General features: G+C 44.6%; 1 protein-coding gene across 5 annotated transcripts in view; it reads left to right on the forward strand.

The window, feature by feature from the left end:
• sfxn5b (sideroflexin 5b) overlaps positions 1–25,081 on the forward strand; it is a 276,386-nt gene that overhangs the window by 77,780 nt on the left and 173,525 nt on the right. For 4 of the 5 annotated variants that reach the window (XR_013578416.1, XM_078554987.1, XM_078555013.1 and 1 more), the window contains exons 4-7: positions 3,587–3,613; positions 6,612–6,666; positions 16,581–16,606; positions 19,552–19,605. Coding sequence is in view for 3 of the 5 variants with exons in the window: in XM_078554987.1 (XP_078411113.1) it covers positions 3,587–3,613; positions 6,612–6,666; positions 16,581–16,606; positions 19,552–19,605 (162 nt within the window). In the remaining 2 variants the exon portion in view is untranslated. The remainder of the gene's footprint in view (positions 1–3,586; positions 3,614–6,611; positions 6,667–16,580; positions 16,607–19,551; positions 19,606–25,081) is intronic. The other variant, XR_013578417.1, reaches the window with a different exon arrangement.

Raw genomic sequence — 25,081 nt, forward strand, 5'->3', positions numbered from 1 at the left:
CTAGTACATTTCCTCCGATTCCATGCACTCTAATTTTCTTTATTAACCTCTCTATGGGATCTAATCAAAAGCCTTCTGAAAATCCAAATACACCACATCCACTGGTTCTTCTTTACCTGTGCTACAAGTAACATCCTCAAAAAAAACTCAGTTTGTCAAACATGATTTTCCTTTCATAAATCCATGTTGACTCTGCCCAATTTTACCATGCTTTTCTAAATGTCCAGTTATCACGTCCTTTATAATAGATTCTAACGTTTTCCCTGCTACTGATGTCAGTGGTTCTGCATCTCCCTCTTCCTCCCTTCTTAAATAGTGGGGGTACATTTGCTACTTTCCAGTCTGCAGGAACCTTCCCAGAATCTATAGAATTTTGAAAGGCATCCACTATCTCTCCAGCCACCTTCTTCAACACTCCGGGATGAAGCTCATCTAGTCCATGGGATTTATCAATCTTCAATCCAGTTAACTTTTCAAGTACTACCTCTTTACTAATACTAATTTCTTTTAGCTCCCCAGTTTCACAAGTCCCTTGGTTGCTTAGTATTTCTGGGAGATTTTCTGTATCTTTTTCCATGAAGAGAGATGCAAAGTAACTGTTTAGTTTCTTCACCATTTCCCTGTTCTCCACTATAAATTCTCCTGACCCACTTGTAATGGGCCCACATTTGTCCGAGCTAATCTTTTCCTTTTCATGTACCTAAAGAAGCTTTACCTATCTTCCTTGCCTAATCTTCCATGCTAGTTTGCATTCATATTCTCTTTTCCCTTTCTTAATCAGTTTCTTGGTTCTTCTTTGCTGGATTCTAAATTGCTCCCAATCCTCAGGCTTACCACTTTTTCTGGCATCCTTATAAGCCACTTCCTTTGATTTAATGCAATCTTTAACTTCTTTCATTAACCATGGTTGATTTACCTTTCTCTTTGGGTGTTTGTGCCTGAGAGAAATCTATATCTGTTGTAGACCGTGTAGTATTTCTTTAAATACCATCCATTGCCTGTCTAGCGTCAAATCTTTTGGTATATTTTCCCAATTTACCAAAGCCAACTTGCCCCTCATGCCTTCATAATTTCTTTTCTTCAGATTTAAGACCTTAGTTTCAAAATGAACTGTATTGCATTCAAACGTAATGTGAAATTCTATTATATTATGATCGCTATTTACCAAAGGCTCCTTTACAGCAAGGTTATTAATTAGCCCCCTCTCATTACACAACACTAAATCCAAAATAGCCCAATCCCAAGTTGGCTCCTCAACGTACTGTTCCAGAAAACCATCTCGTACACACTCCAGGAATTCCTCCTCCACAGCATTAGTGCTGATTTGGTTTACCCAGTCTCTGTGTAAATTGAAGTTGCCCATTATTACTGTATTACCCATATGCATCTCTAATTTCCTGATTTATACTGTGCCCAACATTACCACAACAGTTTGATGGCCTATAAACAACTCCCTTTGCTGTTTCTGAGCTCCACCCAAACTGATTCTATATCTTGATCCTTCGATCTAAGATCTTCTCTTACCAATGTATTGATCTCGTCCCTTATTAAGAGTGCTACCTATCTCCTTTTCCTTTTTGCCTATTCCTTCTAAATACTGAATATTCTTGGATATTTAGTTCCCAACCTTGGTCACCCTATAGCCACGTCTCCGTAATGGCAATTAAATCATACCCATTTGCCTCAATTTGTGCATTCAAATCATCAACCTTTTTTGCGAGTGCTACGTGCATTCAGATAGAGTGCCTTTAACTCTGCTTTTTTTTAAACTTTATTCTATATTCTGATCCTATTTGATGCCTATGCATTTAGGCGATGAACAAAGACATTTCAGGTGGCAAGGCAAGGAACCTTAACTCGTGGAATGGTGATACTTTTGCTGACGCATGATGTACATAATCCAGCAAAGTCATGTTCTGTTAGTACTATATGGACTTCACCCTGTATTGCACGTACTAACTGCATGAAAAACTGAAATGTTGAAATACTGAGGAAAGTTTGGTGATTTTATACAAATGCGTTGGTTCACAGTCTTGACAGTGATAGAGTATAAACAAAGGGAAAACTAATGTTAACTTTAAGTATTTGCTACTTTTGATTATAAATGAAAACTTTCATTTCAATCCAAACTGCTGTTACTCACTTTCCATATGTTTTCTCTTTTATGTTTCCTCTGTTCTGGTTTTGTTTGAGTCACTATTGCACAAGCCATGCATTGCCAAATAAAGGCGTCACTTTGCAAAATAAGTTTATAATCTAGGATTGACACATGGTTAGCATACTATTTTGATCTGATTAGTCCTTGTCTTGAGATATGATAAGCTGCTATGTATATTTCCGCTTTGTATTTGTGTTACCTTGTCTATCTAAAGAAAGAAACCCTGAAAAAGAAATTCAACACAAATGCAGAAGGTAATGTTGCCACATGACTGTGACACCTAATAATGAAGCTAGTGAAAATGAAAAGGAGCCCCTGAATATCAAGAAGTAGCCCTCGAGAAAATCTCAAAGGGAGCCCTCGGGGAGGGGAAAAAAATTATGTTGACCCCTGAGTAGATTATAGAATGTTGGAAGCAGCAGAACTGGAATTGGGCCGATGCTCTTTAAAGTTTAGAAGAATGCGAGGTGATCTCATCAAAATATTTAAAATTCTCAAAAGGCTCGACAAGATGCTGAGACTGTTTTCCCTGGCCAGGGAGTCTAGAACTAGGGGTCATAGTCTCTGGATAAGAATTTTGAGCATTAAAGGAATGAAGGGACATTGAAATAGAATGGGAAAGTGGAGTTGATGCAGAAGACCAAATCTTATGGAAAGGCAGAATAGACTCGAGGGAGACATTCGGCCTACCCCTCCTATTTCTTATCCTGTTATGGGACACAGGCTATTTGGTTCAACCAGTCGGTGTTGGTACTTACCCTCCATATGAGCAAATGGTTCTAATTCTGCTACTTCTCTCAATGTGGTTCAAGTCCTACTCCAGAGACCTTTATACAAAAACCAGGCTGACACTCTAGTGCAGCACTGAGAGTGTGCTGGACTGTCAGAGGTGCTGTCTTTCAGATGAGACATTAAACTGAGGCCCTGTCTACCTTCAAAGATGGATGTAAAAGATTTGTATTTTTGGTAAGTATAAGCTCGCTCTTCTACCCCCAACCCAGGCAGATTTGGTTGTTGGGGCGGTGGGGGGGGGTGGGGGGGGTGAAATTGGTCTCTATTGACAGTTCAAGGCGAATGATAGCAAATCATTTTCCTTCCAATGTCCAATTTTCTATTCCAACATGCCCATTTTTCCCTTCTATCAAAAACTGTTCTCTCTGCCTCCCCGTCCCCCACCTCCCCTCACCTGTCTTCACCCAACAATGCTCCCCACACACTCTTCATCAGAGGTTATTGCAAAGCGATTGTCAGTGAAGCCTCTGTCTGATAGTTTCCCCTCTTTCATACTGTCCTATGTCTGAACCAGCTGAAATAAACCAACTCAGCACTGACTGAGAATTGAAGTTCCTTTACTACACTGTGCACAAAGCCCCAGGGTCTCTGTGCCACCTCTACTAACAATTTCTTTCTTTTACCTACATGTTTTAGCTTTGGGAGGCACAGAAGATTCGACAGGTAAATGTTTCTTCTTTCAATAATCCTGAAGCATTGTACCACTATCAATAATACTACATACTACAGTTGTATTATGTGAAATGTTTCAATGTGTTTTGTATTAATTCATGTTTCATCATCCTTTGTGAGTCCTGTTTCTGTTAGGCTAATTGTTTGGGGAAGCGGTTGATCAGTCTCTGACTTGCACTTTCTATGGGAAACTGTTGTTGCCATTATCTTGGTTTAAGTGAGTAGCTGAGAAACTAAGTCTGCCCAGAACTTGAACTCTGCTTCCATGTTCAATAGTTGTTACATTATTTCATGACTAATCCAAAGATCGCACACAACAGATTGAGAATTTGAATTCAGTGTTAAAAGAAAAAAAATTGGAAATAAAAACAAATAAAAGTGACCATGAAGTTGTTGGATTATTGTAAAATATCCACTGGTTCACAAATATACTTTAGGGGAGAAAACCAACCATCGTTAGGCAGACTCGACATCTCTGTCACTCCACTTGCACATAAACATGGTTGATTGCTAACTGCCCTCTGAAGTGATCTGTTAAGCCATTCAGTTGTACCGAGGGCAGCTTGGGATGAGCAATAAGTACCAACCTTGCACCCACATCCCCAGAATAATTTTTTTTAAATGTGGGAAGGCTCTTTTAATTCCTCTGGGTTCTCAGGGTAGTTCCCTCGGGTTGTGTCCTAGGCCCAGCCATCTTCAGCTGCTTCATCAATGACCTTCCCTCCATCATAAGGTCGGAAGTGGGGATGTTCGTTGATGATTCCACAATGTTCACCGTTCACAACTCCTCAGATACTGAAGCAGTCCATGTCCAAATGCAGCAAGACCTGGACAATATCCAGGTGTGGGCTGACAAGTGGCAAATAACATTTGCACCACACAAGCGCTAGGCAATGACTACCTCCAACAAGAAAGAATCTAACCATCTCCCCTTGACATTCGATGGCATTACCATCGCTGAATCCCCCATTATCAATATCCTCGGGGTTACCATTGACCAGAAACTGAACTGGACTAGCCATATAAATACTGTGGCCAAAAGAGCAGGTGAGAGGCTGGGAATTCTGTGATGAGTAACTCACCTCCTGACTCCCCAAAGCCTGATCATCATCTACAAGGCACAAGTCAGGAGTGTGATGGAATACTCTGCACTTGCCTGGATGAATACAACTCCAACAACACTGAAGAAGCTGGACACCATCCAGGACAAAGCAGCCCGCTTGATTGGCGCCCCATCCACCAACTTCAACATTCATTCCCTCCACCACCAATGCACAGTAGCAGCAGTGTGTACCATCTACATGATGCACTGCAGCAACTCAACAAGGCTCCTTCCACAGTACTTACCAAACCCGCAGCCTCTACCACCTGGAAGGACAAGGGTAGCAGATGCATGGGAACATCACCACCTGGAAGTTCCCCTCCAAGCCACTCACCATCCTGACTTGGAACAGTATTGCCGTTCCTTCGCTATCACTGGGTCAAAGTCCTGGAACTCCCTCCCTAACAGCACTATGAGTGTGCCTATAACACATGGACTGCAGTGGCTCAATCACCACCTTCTCAAGGGCACTTCGGGATGGACAATAATTATTGGACTAGCCAGTGACACCCATATCCCATGAAAGAATAAATTTTTGAAAAAACTCTTTGCTATTCTCCCCCACTACCTCCCCTTCTAAAGCCATGATTCCAGATTATGAACCTCTTGTATCAAGGATGGCATGACAAGTACCCAATCCAGGGACAATGCTTGAACAGCCATTAGATGTTGCACAAGAAGGTCTCAGCTAGGAATAACTGTTGCAGAGAATGTACAGTTTCTGCACTCTGTGCCTTCCTGCAGCCACACATTGAAGATGAGGAAGTCAGTGAACTGGGAGTGAAAGCTGTACCTGGCACATCATGTTCCACCTTGCTGCTTGGAGAGCTATCTATTCACCTGCGTAGTTTCTTCCCTTCACCCCTCTGAGGACTGTACTCCTACTGTACCACTGTCGATAGATATTCTTCAAGAGTAATTAAGTAGTGTGTGTGTCAGCAGGCTGGTTGAACCGCCGATTGCACAGTTATGCACAGGTATTTATGGTTGAACCACCAGCCTGATTTCCACCTTGACCTTTATGTTGAACAGCAATTGCTAACTGAAAACCCAGGAAAAGTGGCATCCCATCACTACAGTGATTTAGATCAACCATCAGCATAGACCAAATCAGGAAATAAACTTGGAAACATTAACCAACATTTAAGTGTTCTAAGATGCAACAAGGTGGTAGTCTAACCCACTACACTGCAGTGTTATCCTCCAGCCATTTTTTTTCCCTCATGGGATGTGGGCACCAGTGGCAAGGCCAGCATTTGTTGCCCATCCTTAACTGCCCTCTGAAATAGCCTAGCATACCACACATTTCAAGAACAATTAAGAGTTGACCATTTTGCTGTGGGTCTGGAATCTCATGTAGGCGGACCAGGGAAGGATGGCTGATTTCCCTCAAATAAAAAGATGTTTTTTTATAACGATGATAGTTTCATGGCCACCATTACTGAGACTGGCTTTCATTTCCAGATGTTTTATTAATTGAATTTTAATTCCCCCAGCTGCCGTGGTGGAATTTGAACTTGTGTCCCCCCCAGAGCACTAGCCTGGATCTCTGGATTCCTGAGACAAAAGAAAAAATACTGCGGATGCTGGAAATCAGAAATAAAAACAAAAAGTGCTGGGAAAACTCAACAGGTCTAGCAGCATCTGTGGAGAGAGGAACAGAGTTAACGTTTGGGGTCCTTATGACTCCTCTTCATACGGACTCGAAACGTTGACTCTGTTTCTCTCTCCACAGATGCTGCCAGACCTGCTGAGTTTTTCCAGTATCTTTTGTTTTTATCTCCAGATTGCTAGTCCAGTGACATTACCGTTATGCCCTTATCTCCCTCGTATTGAAAGATGTCTAATGAAGTGAACTTCACTCGTTTTCTTTTGATTTACTTTCAGGCTGTTTTGCATCCAGACACCAACGAGAAGATTTTGATGCCATTCAGGATGTCGGGTATCTTTTTCATTGATTTTTGTAACAGCTATTTCTGCCCTTGCCCCTCCATTTTACTTTTTAAAAAAAATTCCTTCCTTCCCTCGCAGTGCCATACTCTATTCTGCGCCCAAGGGCACAGCCCCTCTGCCAGTGGTGTTCTTTCAGGATGTATGAGAGCAGGCTGAATTGATCAAGTTCAAACCCACTACCATTCCCATTCCAAAAGGGAAGCAACCAGTTAACCCCCTCCAGCTTGTTCCACCATCATCGCTGATCTGCGATCTAACTCCATATACCTGCCTTTGCCCCATATCCCGTAGTAGCTGTTAAATAGAAATCTATCGATCTCATTTTTAAAGTTAACAATTGAGCTAGCATCAATTGTTTGTGGAACAAAGTTCCAAATTTCTACCAAACTTTGTGTATAGATGTGTTTTCTAAATTCACTGCAGAAAGGCTGCAATTTTTAGACCATGACTCCTGGTCCTAGACTCCAGAACCAGCGGGACTGGTTATTCTCTATTTACCCTATCTGTTTCCCTTAAAAGCTTGAAATAGCTTGAAAACATTGCCTGCCACTCCTGCCACCCCTGCTACCTCTGACCGACATACACCTAACATGGATCAGAAACTCAGTATGTGAGCAATTCTAGCAGAGTGGAATCATCCCAGACTTGCACTAAGTGCAGTAGCGGATGGGATAAATGACGCTTTAACCGCCAGCCGCAATGGCAGGTTTTCATGCCGTATCGTCCCAACCCCGCTGCATTAATTATGCCTTCCCGGGAAGCACGTTGTTTCCATGACAGGCGGGCTCTCATTCGCCTGCCACTTCATCACACGGGGGTGCCACATTTAAAGTGCAGCCGCGCACAGACCTCTCACAGCCCAGGACTGAAGAATGGAAGAGAGGATGGCCCTGAAAGGCAAAAAGACTGCAGCGCCCCCCTCCCCCCCCCGGGTTTAGTAACACGTCCCTCGAGTGCCTATTGGGTGCCGTTGGAGGCCCGTTGTGATGTCCTGTACCCCCACTCTGGCTGCAGGAGGGGCAGAGGCATCACCAATCCAGTTTGGGAGGTGGTGGCAGCAGTGGTCAGCGCCAATGCCCTGCGAAAGAGGACAGATGGTGGTGTTGTGGTAATGTCGCTGTAATAGTAATCCAGTGACCCAGGCTAATGCTCTGGAGACTTGGGTTCAAATCCCACCATGGCAGCTGGTAGAATTTGAATTTGGTTAATAAATCTGGAATATAAAGCTAGCCTCAGTAATGTTGACCATGAAACTATCATCGATTGTCATAAAAACCCATCTGGTTCACTAATGTCCTTTAGGGAAGGAAATCTGCCGTCCTTACCCAGTCTGGCCTACCTGTGACTATAGACTCTCAGCAATGTGGTTGACTCTTAATTGCCCTCTGAAATGACCTAGCAAGCCACTCAGTTCAAGGGCAATTAGGGATGGGCAACAAATGCTGGCCATGCCAGCAATACCCACATCCCATGAAAGAATAAAGAAAAAAAAAGCCACCCATCATCTAAAGAGGATGAATGATCTCCTCTGTTCTGCCAGGGTAAGTCATTCTTCTCATCACTCTCAACTCGCACTTCACACACTCATAAACCTATCACACATCCACAGGGCCATCTCTCACTGCTAGTTCAAGGGACATCACCATTCACTCTCTGACACACACACCTTCATTGTCCTCATCCTGTCCATGGGACCACTCACCACCCACACATGCCAGGCATACTGATCATCTAGCCTGGCAGACAGCACGCTTACACTCTCTCCATCTCTATTCATGCAGGACAAGCTGACACACAACAAAAGGGAGAGGTCACTTACCGGTGGAGGAGTGCCTGACATCAAGGCCCTCACGGACTTCAAAAATAGAGCCATTCAGTTCGCCAGCGAGGATCTGGACCATTCCTGCATTGGCGGTGAAGTCGGCACTGCTCTACCAAGTGAGGATCCAGCAGTGCAAAATTCATCAGACAACCATGCTGTGAGTGATGTGTCCTGTTTCACATGCACTGATTATCTCTCCTTGCTTCTGCAGGCACATCTGCCAAACAGCCGACAGAGCCCATGACCCAGGGCCTCCAATCAAGCCCTGAGGGGAGCTCAGAAGAGGAATCCGCTGAAACCCTTCCAGAAGACCCGTCATAGCGTCGCCCACACCCTCCACCAGCTCAGAGACACACACCTCGGTGGGACCTAGCTTTAGAGTAGCCTTGGGATCACAATCTGGTGAGCACATCGCACTTTCTGATTCACAGCAGATGGCGGCACTGACTTCCCAGGTGTCCGGCACTCTGAGGGCAGCTGGAGGCCAGAACGTTGCTGAGTCAGATGATGAGCCTCTGGACTCGGTCATGTCACATTTGCTGGAGCTGCAAAGGAAAGCTCGAGTACATCAGGAAGGGATGTCTGCTGCACTCCTCAGATTGCAAGGCACGATGGAGGAGTCCATCCGCCTTCAGGTTGAGATGATAGTGCCAGCATGCCAGCGCACCAAGGTCAACACTGGTGGGTTGGAGGCCGCCGTGGAGACCTTGGTCCAGGATGCCGCTTCTGCACTGCTGCGCGGCTGAGCTCCATCGTCGACGCGCCTTGGTTGACCTGCAGCGGTGTGTATGTGAGAGAGGTGCGGGGCAGCTCGATCTCACTCCAGCTACCCCTTCTCTGAGTCAGCCAGGGGCCCTTGGGCAACCATAGGGAGGAGGATCTGCAGATGTACCCCTTCCCCCTCACCGAGGGCCATCCACCCAGGCGACTCAAGAGTGTCCGGCCCATCCAAATCCCCTCTTCCTGTATCTCAGCAGCTCCAGCTCCACAGGCTGAAGAGGGTGCCACTGCCACACAGCAGGATCCCGAAAGCAGGTCTCGGCCCTCCAGAGGACGCCCACCAAGGTCATCACAGGCAGAGCACAGCAGTCAGCAGGCTGCCTCCACCTCTGCTGTGGATGTGGGGTGAGCACCAAGACATAGTGGCAGGGTTAGGAAAGTTAAGAAGATGTAGTTGCACAACCTGGGCGCAGGTGTTAATCACTTGTACATAATGTTCACTATTGTAAATAGTGAAACCCCCAACAATGTCTCCCTGCCTATGTCTCCTTGTTCTGATGAGCAGTGTTTGTGTCACACAGACTTGAAACCTTTCTGCACAAGCTAAAGCCCGGTGTCTCAGTCCAGGGCCTCTTCCCTGTGCTATATGCAGCCTTCAGACCAAAGTGATGGTCCAGCCTAACACTCCTGGACATATTAGTGATGCCTGCACCTCAATGGTGTTTGCCATTGCTGCCAGAATGTTGTGGACAGGCACCAGATTATTCTCTCTGTGTGCTCTCAGCACCTTTAAGGTGCTCAGTCAGCATCTGTGACCAGTGACGCTGTGCTTCTGAAGGGGTCAGGAGCTGAAGGTGGAGAAAGTATCAGGTGCTTTTAAGGTTTCATGGCTGCGTCTTCATATGACCCTGATCACAGAGCGCAAGCGAGCTGCCCTCAGACAGACAGGAGTCAGACATTCTTAGAGGCTGTGTGAAGATCTATGGAGTTTCCCCACTGCATGTCATCAGCATCCTCCTGCAATCAAGCGACTAATAGGGCCTCCACTGCATCTCAATGACAGGAGCGTTATCACAGAGGGTATGTGCACTGCCATAAGCCAGACTGGATTTAAACGTTCATAGCTGCAATGTGAGGATCCATGGTGTCTCCTCACTGCATGTCATCATCATACTCCACAAACCTAGCAGCTATGAGGGTCTCCTGAGCGCAGGGGAGCACCAGCCTGCCTCGTCGGGCCAGTTTGAGGGCCTCATCGCCGTCACCGTAGCCTTTGAGGACCACTTTACCTTCATCACCCATCGACATATTCCTCATTGGAGGAGACCTCCAGCTCCTGCATCTCTTCCTCAGCCAGCTGCTCTCCCTGTTGCAGCACCAGGTTCGAAAGGGCACAGCAGATGACAATGATGCATGACACCCTCTGTGGACTATATTGCAGGACTCCACCAGACCGATTCGGGCACCGGAGCCTCATTTTCGTATCCCGATGGTCTGCTCCGCCAAGTTGCGAGTTGCAGCATGGGCCTCGTTATACCTTCACTCTGCTGCAGTCTGAGGCCACCACATCGGTGTTATCAGCCACATCCTCTATGGGTAGCCCTTGTACCCTAGGAGCCAACCCTGCATCCTCTGTGGACCCTGGAAGACATCAGGGATCTGTGACCGACCGAGAATGTAGGTCTCCTGCTGCACGATACCTGGATACTTTGTGCAGACCTGCAGGATGCGTTTGTGGTGGTCAAACACTAGCTGCGCATTCAGGGAGACTGAGGCATAGTGGTATTGTCACTAGGACTAGTAATCCAGAGACCCAGGGTAATGCTCTGGGGACCTGGATTCGAATCCCACCACAGCCGATGGTGGAATTTGAATTCAATAAAAATCTGGAACCAAGACTCAAATGATGACCATGAAACCATTGTTGATTGTTGTAAAAATCCATCTGGTTCACAAAGTTGTGTGCCCTCATGAAGATGGCAAACGTGACCTCTTGGATGCATTTGTGGATGGAAGCTTGTGATATCCCACCCTGGGTCTAGCTTGGTGCCAACCAAGGACGGCTTGCTGTAGCTCTTCAGCAGCTTGTGCAGGAGCCCCAGCTGCCCCTTCCTCCTGAGGGTGCTGCTCCTCCATCTGCGCAACCAGGCTCCTCCATCGCTGTCTTCTCTGTCACCTCTGCTCTCTACACCATGAAGCATACAGTTAGTTCACCATGCTCCTGATGTACTCCTGCTGCAGGATGAAAGAGAGAAACCTGTGGGTAGGCTTGGATAAACTAAGAATCTCTCTTAGTTAAGTCTGAAGGCCCTCTAACGCATCCTGAAGAATGCTGGCCACCACTTGGATGGCCAGAGTTTACTGCGCTGCGTTGCTGCCTGAAACCCCACCCACCTCCGCTCCACTGCACCTAACAGATTGGCAGCAGCTTTGCCCACCGGACTGCACACTGTGCTCTCAGCTTAGTCACAGTCCTTCTCCTAACCTGCACTGCAAGGCTGCATTGTTAGCTTTAACCATAGGGGAGACTGGTCCAAACTGGGATGATGACATTGCAAGGGGCTGTGAGCACCTCCACCAGTGACTGTTCCATGGCCACCTTTAGCAAGAAGATTGTACAATGTGCCCAGTCGTCCAACTGTTCTGCAGTCCACTAAAACACTCATTAGTTTGCAGTCTGTGCTTGAGGGGTGAAAAGCTCTGGAGCACTTGGTGCTCCAGAGTTTTTCATGCCTTTCATGCCTCTGCGTTGCTTGAGTGGGCGGGTAAACTAGAGGCCTGACTCCATACATGTCAATGTAGATGTGCTGGACCTGTCTCAGCTGCAGAGGAATGGTCACGTTATACAAGGTTTCCCTAATGCGTGGCCGCTTCCCTCCCCACCACCCTGCACATGCATGTGCATTACCTTCAATTGCAGGGCAGCCCTTGCCCCCACCCCCCTACCCCATCCAATGCGCTTAACCTTGAAGCCAACAGGTGACCCTGGCAAGTGCTGGGCAACATTACTATACACTCATCTCCGAATTCCCCTCAAAGTGCAGCCCGCCAAGTTATCACTTATATATGCTGTTCTGAAACACGTTGGCATGCAATCACTCTGAACATGGGCTCACTATCCAGTGGCTGGGAGGGGGGATGATTCCAGCAGGCTGGCCTTGTGCAGATGTATTACAATGAGGGTCCTGATGTCCGATGACAGAGAACGCGGCCTGCCATTGACCGGATGATTGCAAACTGGTTTCACAACGTCCTGGAACCGATTTCTGGCCTTCTCGCCTTATTGTCCGCTTATGCCGCTGAGCATGCCTAATGGAAAATTCCCCCCCTTGTACTACAATTTCTTCACACTTCACCCAAAGGTGCTGATCTGTGCTGGGGTATCATGAACCAATCTGTACTCGCTCTGTGGTCATATATGATCCCAGGTTATTTCACTGCGAGGATATCTCAGCCAAGCCTGATCCAGTCTAGAAGCATTATTTTTATTACTTCTCTGTGAAGCACCTTGGGAGTTTGAATTGATACAGAGTCAGGGAGTGTGGCAGCAGGATTAGTTTTGGAGATCTAGCAAAGAACAATGGGCTGAATGGACTTTAATGCTGTAAATCTTTATGGTTCAATTCATTTCATTGTGAAACAAACATAGCCAAAAAAAGGGACACTGAAGGAAAAATACAAGTTAATATTTGTTGAAGCAGCTTGTAATTGTTAGATGTTTAGCAGAGATGCTGAGGTCAGCAGTGTGTCTGTTGGCAATGTTTAACATTTTGCTTAGTAACAAAGCAGGAGGGCACTGTTTCAGATCAAATTCTAAGACTGCCAACTGTGGGGTCGCCTTGCAGATGGACGTCATCCTGTCTTAGCATCAGCAGCTAATGTTTCTATAGGCTTCACAAATGCAGAAAGACAACCCAGCGCATCAAGGATGAATAGAAACAGTGAGCTAGTATCCAGGACAGAAAATAAATGTTAGTAAGGGGCTTTCATATACAGCCGGAGATAAAGGTTTTGCAGAGGTTTTTGAAAGGCTCTTTTGGCACATTGACCCCTAGAGTTACTGTCCCCTTTAACACACTGACCCCTAGAGTTAGTCTCCATTAATACACTGACCCCTAGAGTTACTGTCCCCTTTAACACACTGACCCCTAGAGTTACTGTCCCCTTTAACACACTGACCCCTAGAGTTACTGTCCCCTTTAACACCCTGACCCCTAGAGTTACTGTCCCCTTTAACACACTGACCCCTAGAGTTACTGTCCCCTTTAACACACTGACCCCTAGAGTTACTGTCCCCTTTAACACCCTGACCCCTAGAGTTACTGTCCCCTTTAACACACTGACCCCTAGAGTTACTGTCCCCTTTAACACCCTGACCCCTAGAGTTACTGTCCCCTTTAACACACTGACCCCTAGAGTTACTGTCCCCTTTAACACACTGACCCCTAGAGTTAATCTCCATTAATACACTGACCCCTAGAGTTACTGTCCCCTTTCACGCACTGACCCCTAGAGTTACTTTCCCCCTTTCACAGAAATTTCTGCCACTCACTTAACCTGTCTATATCCCTCTGTAGACTCTTTGTGTCATCCTCACCACTTGTCTTCCCGCCTATTTTTCTCTCATCCACAAACTTGGTGATAGCTCATTCACTTCCCTCATCTAAGTCATTAAGATATATTGTAAATAATTGAGATCCCAGCACTGATCCCTTTTGGCACTCCACTAATTACAGGTTGCAATCCTGAAAATGCCCCCCTTTATCCTAACTTTCTGTCTTCTATGAGTTAGCCAATCCTCTATCCATGCGCATGTACTGCCCCCAACACCATGGGCTCTTATAATTAGCCTTATGTGCACTACTTATCGAACGTCTCTTGGAATTCCAAATGTATTACATCAACTGATTCCCCTTTATCTATCCTGCTTGTTACCTCCTCAAAGAATTCTAATAAATTTGTCACACATGATTTTCCCTTCATTAAGCCATGCTGACACTGCTTGATTATATTATGCATTTCCTAAATTTCTATTACACTGTGAACAGTCTTAGTCCCCTTATCTAAGGAAAGATATACTGACATTGGAGGCAGTCCAGAGAAGGTTCACTAGGTTGATCCCGGGTATGGAGGGATTTTCTAATAAGGAGAGGTTGAGTAGGGTGGGCCTATACTCATTAGAAGAATGAGAGGCAGCTATATAAGATTTTTAGGGGGCTTGACAGGGTAGATGCTGAGAGGTTGTTTCTCTTGTGGGAGAGTCTAGGACCAGAGGCCATAATCTCAGAGTAAGGGGCCACCCATTTAAGACAGAGATGAGGAAGAATTTCTTCTCTGAAGGTAGTGAATCTGTGGAATTTTCTACTGCAGAGGGCTTTAGAGGCTGGATCGTTAAGTATATTCAAGGCTGAGATGGACAAATTTTTAATCAGTAAGGGAATCAAGGGTTATGGAGAAAAGGCAGGAAAGTGGAGTTGAGGATTATCAGATTAGCCATGTCTCATTGAATGGTGGAGCAGACTCGATGGGCCGAATGGCCTGCTTCTGCTCCTACATCTTATGGTCTTTAGCACTGACCCCTAGAGTTACTGTCCCGTTTAACATTGACCCCCTAGAGTTAATGCCTCTGTTAGCACTGACCACGAGAGTTACTGTCCCCTTTAACACACTGACACATAGAGTTACTGTCCCCTTTGACACACTGACCCCTAGAGTTACTGTCTCCATTAACACACTGACCCCTTGAGTTACTGTCCCCTTTAACACACTGACCCCTAGAGTTACTGTCTCCATTAACACACTGACCCCTAGAGTTACTGTCTCCATTAACACACTGACACATAGAGTTACTGTCTCCATTAACACACTGACCCCTAGAGGTACTGTCCACTTTAACACTGACCCCCTAGAGTTACTGTCTCCTTTAGCACTGACCCCTAGAGTTACTGTCCCCTTTAACACACTGACCCCTAGAGTTACTGTCCCCTTTAACACCCTGACCCCTAGAGGTACTGTCCCCTTTAACACTGACCCCCTAGAGTTACTGTCTCCTTTAGCACTGACCCCTAGAGTTACTGTCCCCTTTAACACACTGACCCCTAGAGTTACTGTCCCCTTTAACACACTGACCCCTAGAGTTACTGTCCCCTTTAACACACTGATCCCTAGAGTTACTGTCCCCTTTAACACACTGACCCCTAGAGTTATTGTCTCCTTTAGCACTGACCCCTCGAGTTACTGTCCCCTTTAACACACTGACCCCTAGAGTTACTGTCCCCTTTAACACTGACCCCCTAGAGTTACTGTCCCCTTTAACACGCTGACCCCTAGAGTTACTGTCCCCTTTAACACTGACCCCCTAGAGTTACTGTCCCCTTTAACACTAACCCCCTAGAGTTACTGTCCCCTTTAACACTGACCCCCTAGAGTTACTGTCCCCTTTAACACTGACCCCCTAGAGTTACTGTCCCCTTTAACACTGACCCCCTAGAGTTACTGTCCCCTTTAACACACTGACCCCTAGAGTTACTGTCCCCTTTAACACTGACCCCTAGAGTTACTGTCCCCTTTAACACTGACCCCCTAGAGTTATAGTCTTGAGCTGGATTTTGTTCACGCAGCAAAAGTCCCACTTCTGGAGCCAAAGACGAGGGCGATGCCACTTCGGCCTGTGGTGGGACTCAGGAAGGCATGTTACTGACGGTGGCCAATTTATTGGCCAGTGCCATCATCCCAGGCAGGTAGCCTGCCCCCGCTGCTGGCCAATCAGAGGGCAGGCAGCTCTGCAGCACCACCGCTAGTTGTGGCCGTTGCTGAGGCTGCAACTGAAGGCAGGAACAACTCAATGGCCCAGTGCCCTCAAAGTGGGTTCAGAGATGCTAGGGGTTAAAGGGGATGTCCTGTGGGGTGGATGCCTCCATTGGGCTCAGGGGACCAAACCTCCCCCCTCAAGCCCCCACATTTTGTGGTAAAAGGTCCCAGCCTCCTGGACAGAAGGTGAGGGGAAAAAAAGCAATAAGTCAAACTCTGGGATCTAAAAGCTGATGGTCCAGTAACTTTAGAAAGCAAAATTGGTTTTCCGCTCGGATGGTGCAGCAATCCCAACTGCCTCCTTAGTCAGATCACCGCAAGTCAGTGTGAGCAGGAAAATAGAGCACATGTCGGTAGGTTTCACACTGACTCTGTTTGTGACTGGGAGAAGGTGTTTGTGGCTTAGATGACCCTACAATCCAATTTAATTCAAAAGCTTGGAGTTTAGAATCCATGGGGTATGGAAGAATCTAAAAAGGGGGAAAAGCAAGGGTAGAACATGGAACTGATAATGAAAAAAATTGTAATGCCTGACTATCCCTTTCTTGCAGGTTATATTCCTTTTGGGACCCCAATTGTGAGTATTTATAGGCTTGCATCTTGATTAAATTGATGTAATTACCATGTCAATGATATCCCAGTGACAGCTTCCCACCCTTAACTTTGTATGCCTTATAAAAGCAGTAACTGATGATACATGGATGACATTATTGAATCATCATATTTATCATCATCAGATGCATGGCAGGTGAGAACCACAGGGATACTGCCTACCTTATTGGTTACCAGAACCAATCATCTTTGAAAATAGATAAACCTTGGTTTATTTTCTCCACTGCAAATCATCATCTTAAAGTTCTCTCCCCTGCATTCTCCACCCACAAGAGATGTTCATCAATTCCTTTGTCACTGAGATTGAGACCATCCGTTCAGTTATCTCTTCTGCTTCTCCTATTTCCCCTTGCCTTCCAAACCTACTGCATGCTGCTCTTACCACGCCCTGATCTAGTTTTTTTTCTATCTCCCTAGCTCTCCTCCAAGCTCATCTCATCCATGAACTCCAGCCCCTGCTCCGTTGACCCATTCCCATTGCGCATGGTGGTCACCCAACTTTGCTTCCTGATGTCTATTCTATCTGAAATTTAAATGGCTCTCTCTCCTTGGGTACTGTTCCCCCTTCCCTTCCTAAAAAAGCACCATTATCAGCCTCCCCCTGAGAAAACACTCTGCACCCCTCAGTTCACTTTCTCCAACCTCCCCTTCCTCTATAAGTTTCTTAAACTTACTGTCTCCTTCCAAATCCGTGCCCCTCTTTAATGTAACTCTATGTTTCAGTCTCTTTCTGGCCCTATCACAAATGAGTCCCAATGAGACTCTCAAATTACATCCTCTGAGATTGTGCACATTTTTCCACCTTATCCTCCCTAATCTCTCTACAGCCTTTGGCACGATCATCTTCTTCAATGTCAATGGTAAGGAGACAACCCTTTCTTACTACCACTCTTGGTAACATAGAAAGATTTATGACACAGATGGAGGCCATTCGGTCTATTGTGTCCATGCCTGCCGAAAAAGAGCTAAGCTGCCTAATCCTATCTCTATCTGTGTCCTCTGGTTGTTATGAATTCAATTTATTATGTCTGTGTGTGCTATGTAAGTTCGCAGACTATGGGCAGGTGAAGAAGAAGGTGACTAGCCCCATGCAGCTGACGTGCTGCTGTTAGTCCTGGGAGCCATTTGGTAACTCTGTGCAGTTGGGGCTCAGACGAAGTCCCAGTAGTCATTTGCTTGTTCCATGCTGCTGAGAGAGGTCATCTTAGAAGAAGCTTTGGGAGCCATTGATAGCTTGATGCAGCCAGGAGTTGGGGCTCAAGAAATTCTATATGACTGGGTGTGTTCAGAAGCAGGGGGACGATGCTCCAGGCAGCAGAGGTGTTGTGGTGAGCAGTCTCCAGGCAGTCAGGGCTCAAGAGAATGCCTGAGATGCAAACCCTAGAAGGGAGCAGTCGTTAAGGTAGTCTGAGTCGGAGCAGCTTTGAGGAATTTCCGAGGCTAGATCTTTGAAAATACAGAATTGGAATCCCTTGTGAAGAAGACAGAGTTTAAAGAGATTGTGTAACTCACAGTGAATACTAACATCTGGGTGGGTTCTTGCAAAATCCCTTGGTTGCATCTGCCATTTCTTCTGTAGTGTTTGTCTGTTAATTCACATGTACCTCAAGTTGATTGTGAATGTTAGAGTATAAGATATATCTGGTAACTTGTTTTATCTTTCTAAACTTGAATAGTAAATTTTGTTTTTGTTTGTTCAAAACTCATGGAATCTTGTGGCTTTATTCCAAAAGCAGGCATCTTGAATCTACTTTAAACAAAATGTTACTGGTCCCTTACTGGACCTCCCCCCATGTCCCAAGGTCTGGCCAAGGATCATAACATTGTGCATCATTGTCTCACTGCACCCCACCAGTAGCAGCCAATCCTTCAGCTCTCTAGGCCCTAAACTCTGGATTTCCCTTCCTAAAGCCCATTGCCTCTCCACCTCCCCCTCGTGCTTTAATATCCTTCTTAAAACCCAGACCTTTGGTCAAGCTTATACTAACAAGGGGAGGCAGTGGCATAATGGCATTGTCACTGGACTAATATTGTCACTGGACAAATACCCAGAGACCCAGGGTAATGCTGTGGGGACCCGGGTTCGAATCCCAACACGGCAGATGGTGAAATTTGAATTCAATAAAAACCTGGAATTAAAATTCTAATGATGACCATGAAACCATTGCCTACATGTGACTCCAAAACATGGTTGACTCTTAAATGCCCTCTGAACAAGGGCAGTTAAGGATGGGCAATAAATGCTGGCCAAGCCAGCGATGCCCACAACCCATGAATGAATAGAAAAAAACACGTTCCTTTTTTTTTCTTTGGCTCAGTGAATATTTTAGTCTGATTACACCTATGTGAAGTGGGTCACTTGTGTATGTTCAAAGCAGAAGCACTATAGAGATACAAATTGTGGTTCCTGGTCTCCCATTAAAAGGTTTAATAAAGCCAGCGAAATTTCTAAAAAGACAATGGTACTTACTGTTAATGGTCTGACTTTACAGTTGGGTTCACATTATGCCATGATCAACAAAAATAGTGCATTTACTTCAGGAAAACCTTCCACAGCCAAAGAGGAAGATATTAGCCTTCTAAAAGCTTAGTTATAGGTTTTTAATGAGTTTATTAAAGTAGGTGAGAGAGGTGAGACAAATGGGAGGGGAACCTTCAAGAGGCCAGATTGGAAGTACGCAGAGTTCTCTGAGAGAGGCTGTTACAAAGGTAGAAAGGGAAATGGGATTGGAACGCAAGCATAAAAATTTTAAACTTGAGATGCAGGTTGACCAGGAGCCAATGTAGGTCAGCAAGCAGGAACAAATCAAAGACAGAAGAGCTGTATTCTCTTGAGCAATATCTGACCTTTATTCTTCGAGCAAGCCAAAATACGGTTTGTAGTCTAATCAGTGCCTCTGCTCTCTGTAGGTGGTAGGCCTTCTCCTCCCTCAGCAGACATTGGCAACTACTGTTTTCTGGCAGGTAAGGATTACTGGTTTGGCATTGTATTAGAGCGTTGAATAAATCAATGTGTATGCTTTTCAGAGGGGCGGAGGACCAGCTTATGATCAGTCTTTCATCTCTGACCTTCCAACCACACTGCCACAACTTTCCTTGTCTCTCTCTTTCTCTCCTTATTTCCCATGCTACTCTTCAAAACGTGTTTGAAGCAAATACCGTATTTACTCAAATAATGGTCAATCTCGTGTAAAGGTCAACCCCCGACTTTTGGCCAAAAAATCCAAACACTTCGTACTAACCACCTGCTTGCTGCTGAACACATGAACATATAACTTAGGAGCACGAGTAGGCCACTCAGCCCCTCAAGCCTGCTCTGCTATCCAGTAAGATCAAGGCTGATCTGATTGTAACCTCCCACCTACCCCCTTGTTTATCAAGAATCTACTTACCTGTGCCTTAAAAATATTCAAAAATTCTACCTCCACTGCCCTCTGAGGAAGGGCGTTCCAAAGGTTCACTACCCTCTGAGAGAAAAAAATTTCTCCTTAATTCTGGGCAACCCCTTATTTTTAAACTGTGGGCCCTAGTTCTAGATTCTCCGATGAGAGGAAGCATCCTCTCCACATCCACCTTGCCTGTCTAATCTTTCCTCATAAGACAACCTGCCCATTCCAGGTAGTAAACCTCCGAACTGCTTCCAATGCATTTACACCTTTCCTTAAATAAGGAGACCAATACTATACACAGTACTCCAGATGTGGTCCCACCAGTGTCTTGTACAGCTGAAGCACAACCTCCCTATTTGTATATTCAATTCCCCTTGCAATAAACGATAACATTCTATTCGCTTTCCTAATTACGAACGTGTCAACTATCTCACTAACCACTTCTTTTAAGACCCGAGGATGAAATCTGTCAGGACCCATGGAATTGTCAGCTCGCAGCTCCAGCTATTTGCTCAGTACCACTTCCCTGTTAACTAATTTTCTGCAATTTCCTGATTTACAGCTATTTCTGGGATGTTATTTGTATCCTGTATAGTGAAGACCGATGCAAAATTCCTGTTCAATTTATCTGCCATCTCCTTATTTTCCAAAATTAATTCTTCAGACTCACTTTCTATAGGACCAACGCTCACTTTGTTAACCCTTTTCTTTGAATATCTATAGAAACTCTTACAATCCATCTTTATGTTACTAGCTAACTTTCTCTCATACTCTAATTTTTCCCTCCTTAATTTTTTGTCATTCTTTGTTGTTCTTTATATAATGTCCAGCCTTCTGGCCTGCCATCCAACTTTGCAAAATTATATGCTTTTGCTTTAAGTTTGATACTAACTTCAACATGGATGGTGGAGCCTTTCCTTGGAACTTTTCTTTCTCGTTGGAATGTATCTATTCTGTGTATTCTGAAATATCCCTTTAAATGTCTGCCACTGCATCTCTATTGACCTATTCCTTAACTTAATTTGCCAGTTCACTTTAGCTAGCTCTGCTTTCATGCCCTCGTGATTGCTCTTACTTAAGTTTAAAATACTAGCCTTGGATCCACTCTTCTCTCCCTCAAACTGAATGTAAAATTCAATCCTCTTTGGTCACTGTTACCTAGGGATGTTTTCACTGTGAGGTTATAAATGAATCCTATCTTGTTGCACGATACCAGGTCTAGTATAGCCTGCTCTCTCGTTGTGCTCCAGAATGTGCTGTTCTAAGAAACCATCCCAAAAAGATTCTATGAACTCCTCATCAATGTTACTTTTGCCCATCTGATTTTTCCAGTTTACCTGTAGATTAAAATCCCCCATGATTATTGCTGTACCTTTCTGACAAGCTCCCATTATCCCTGCCTTTATACTCTGCCCTACCAGCCTGTACAACACTCCCACAAGTGACTTCTTGCCTTTATCATTTCTCATCCCAACTCAAACTGCTTCTCCATCCTGGTTTCCTGAACTTAGGTCATCCGTCTCTAATGTGCTATCGCCATGATTAATTAACAGAGCCACCCCTCCACCTTTTCCTAGCTTCATGTCCTTCCTAAATATACCTTTCAATACTCAGGTCCCAGTCTGTGTCATCCTGTAGCCATCTGTAGTCTCTGTAATGATTATTAGATCACATTTATTTCTATAAATAGTCAAACTCATCCTGGTGCAAACCTACTCATCGATAAAATCATAGAATAGCACACCATCGAAGGTAGCTGTTCAGCTCATTATATCTGTGCACGTCAACACATGATGTCAAGGATACTGCAGCGCACTACATTCCTGCCAATTCCACCCTCTAATATGGCAACATGGTTTCAAGGAGGAACGGCAGACACACAGCCCAGTTCAAACTTAAAGTTGTTGAGATTGCAGAGCATACAAGTAATTGTGCAGCAGCTAAAGAATTAAAGATAGTGGAGAAGAACATTAGAGTTTGGAGGATGCTGTTTACACAGCCGAGGCGGATGCCTAAGAACAAATGTGCAAACAGAGGAAGGAGAACTCAGTAAGAGCCTACATGTGGCTGCAGTTGGAAAATGAAGTTGCAAAATGTGTCAATGAAAATCGCCAGAATGAAGTCTGAGTTTCTTGTGGATCTATCCAAATCTTTGCCCTGAAACAAGCAAGAAAATTAGGCTTTGCAGATTTCAAAGCCAGCCCCGGATGGTGTCCCAGGTTTATGAAGAGGAAAAAATTTGTACAGTGATAGAAGACCAAGATTTCACAGCATCCCCCAGCAGAACTTGATGATAGTCTTATTGATTTCAGCGGTTTATAATCAAACATCAACAAAAGAATGGATACAGATTTCCCTGTATTGGGAACATGGATGAAACTCTCATGAATTTTGATATGCCAACTAGTCAAATGGTGAGCAAAGTTGGAGAGAAAACAGCGTTCATGAAGACAACTGGTCATGAAAAACCTGAATGAAATTGTATAAATTTATATGTATGCCAATAAAGCCAGAGTGCCCTGGATGGCGAGAGAGATAGAGGTGAAGACGAAAAGGAAGAAGTGCATGTACGACAGATGTCAGATAGAATATAGAGGAACCAGAGGGCATGTGAAGAAACTAATAAGAAAAGCAAGGAGAAAGCACGAAAAGCATGGCAACTAATATAATGTGGATTCCCAAGGTCTTCTATAAACATATAAATAATAAAAGGGTGGTAAAAGAAAGAGTGGGGCCAATTGGGGATAAAAAGGGAGATTTGCCCGTGGAGGCAGAAGAAATAGTGGAGGTATTAAATGGGTACTTTGCATCTGTCTTTACAAAGGAGGAAGATACTACCCAGGCTAAGGTGAGAGAGGAGGTATACTAGAAGAATTTACAATTGAGAAGGAGGACTTGTTAGAAAGGCTATCTTTACTTAAAATTGATAAGATATCAGGAGCAGATGAGATACATCCAAGGGTACTGAGGGAAGTGAGAGTGGAAATTGCAGAGGCACTGGTGACAATCTTCCAGTCTTCCTTAGACGCAGGGGAGGTGCCAGAGGACTGGAGAACTGCGAATGTTACACCTTTGTTCAAAAAGGGGTACAAGGATAAAGCTGGCAACTACAGACCAGTAAGTTTGACTTCAGTGGAAGGGAAACTTCTGGAAACTATAATTGGGGAAAAAATCAATAGTCACCAAGAATAGTGGTTAATGGATGTTTTTCAGATTGGAGTTCCTCAGGGGTCAATGTTGGGACCTTTGCTCTTCCTGATGTATATTAATGACCTAGACTGTGGTGGGCAGGGCATGATTTCAAAATTTGCAGATGACACGAAGATTGGAAACATTGTCAACTGTAATGGGGATAGCCTTGAACTTCAAAAGGACATAGACATGTTGGCAGATGAAGATCAATGCAGAGAAGTGAGAGGTGATTCATTTTGGCAGGAAAAATATGGAGAGACAGTATAAACTAAAGGGAGAAATTCTAAAGGAGGTACAGGAACAGAGGGACCTCGGTGTATACGTACATAGGTCATTGAAGGTGGCAGGGTATGTTGAGAGAGCAGTTAATAAAGTATATAGCATATTAGGCTTTATTAATAGGGGTATTGATTACAGGAGGTCATGTTGAACTTGTATAGGGCACTAGTTAAGCCTCATCTGAAGTGCTGTGTCCAATTCTGGGCACCATACTTGAGGAAGAATGTGAAGGCACTGGAGAGATTACAGAGGAGATTCACAAGAATGATTCCAGGGATGAAGAATTGTAGCTATGAGGATAGATTGGAGAGGTTTGGACTGTTTTCCTTGAAGAAAAGGCTGAGAGGAGACTTGATAGAGGTATTCAAGATCCTGAGGGGTATGGACAGGGCAAATAGAAAGAAACTGTTCCCACTCAAGACAGCATAAAAAACTAGAGGGCACAGATTCAAAATAATTGGCAAAAGAAGTAAAAGTGATGTGAGGAAAACCTTTTTCACGTTGGTTGGAGTCTGGAATGAACTTCCTGAAAGGGTAGTGGAGGCAGGTTTGATTGATGTATTCAGAAAGCAATTGGATGGCTCTCTGAAAAGAGAGAATGTGCAAGGTTACAGGGATGAGGCAGGGGAATAGGACTAGGTTGAATGCTCTTTCAGAGAGCCAGTGCAAACTCAATGGGCTGAATGGCCTCCTTCTGCCCTGTAAAGATTCTGTGATTCTTTCTATGATGTATGGCTTTAGTTTTTGATGAGTTTCGTAAATTTGAGGTTAGTATACTCAAATCAATGCCTGTTTCCATGGAGGTTATTATTTATTTATAAATAAAAATTCAATAATAAAAATACTTTTTGTCTCCTTTTGCACTACTTTTGGGAGCGGGGATGACGTCAACAATCTCCGACCTGGCAACTCTGCAATTGCGAGATAATGGGAGAGGGTGGATTTCAACCCTTTGAAAATATGGCTCCTGTAAAAGTTGACCCCCTACTTTTTGGCTAAAAATTTAATCTTAGAAACTCGACTTTTACATGAGTATATATGGTAACTTAAACCCTTTTGTAAGGTAACCAGACAAACACCTAACAAAAGAAGAATAGAAAGATAAGCGGAATGACTGAGATGAGGTAAATTAAATGGGAGCAGCCTCACATGGAGCACAGACACCAACTCAGACTCATTGGGTGGAAGGGATTCTTTCTGTGCTGTTTACTCACAATCTCTACATACCGCACCCTCGGCGCTCCTCATATCCTAACGGTACCAAAATGAAGATTCGTTGCATTATTTCCTACCCTGGGGTGTTTAAGCTGTGGGCCATAAGCTTTTACAGCTTGGTCCTATTTCTATGAATATTTCTTGCTGTTTTAACCCTCTTACTGTTTTATCCTGTTTAAAATTTGTGAACCAGGAGGTTCGAAAAGAACTGCTCATATTGTTGCCATTTTATCATTGGATAAATCCTAAACCAGAACGCCAAGATCTGTCCAAATCAATATCTGTAAACTAATAGGGATTAATATTTATGCATGGCTCCTGTGGTTTTAAGTGGCACAAAAACTCATAGGAATAAGTGTGGGAGG

The sequence above is a fragment of the Cetorhinus maximus genome, chromosome 1 (assembly GCF_964194155.1).
Source record: "Cetorhinus maximus chromosome 1, sCetMax3.hap1.1, whole genome shotgun sequence".
In the NCBI taxonomy this organism is placed as follows: Eukaryota; Metazoa; Chordata; class Chondrichthyes; order Lamniformes; family Cetorhinidae; genus Cetorhinus; species Cetorhinus maximus.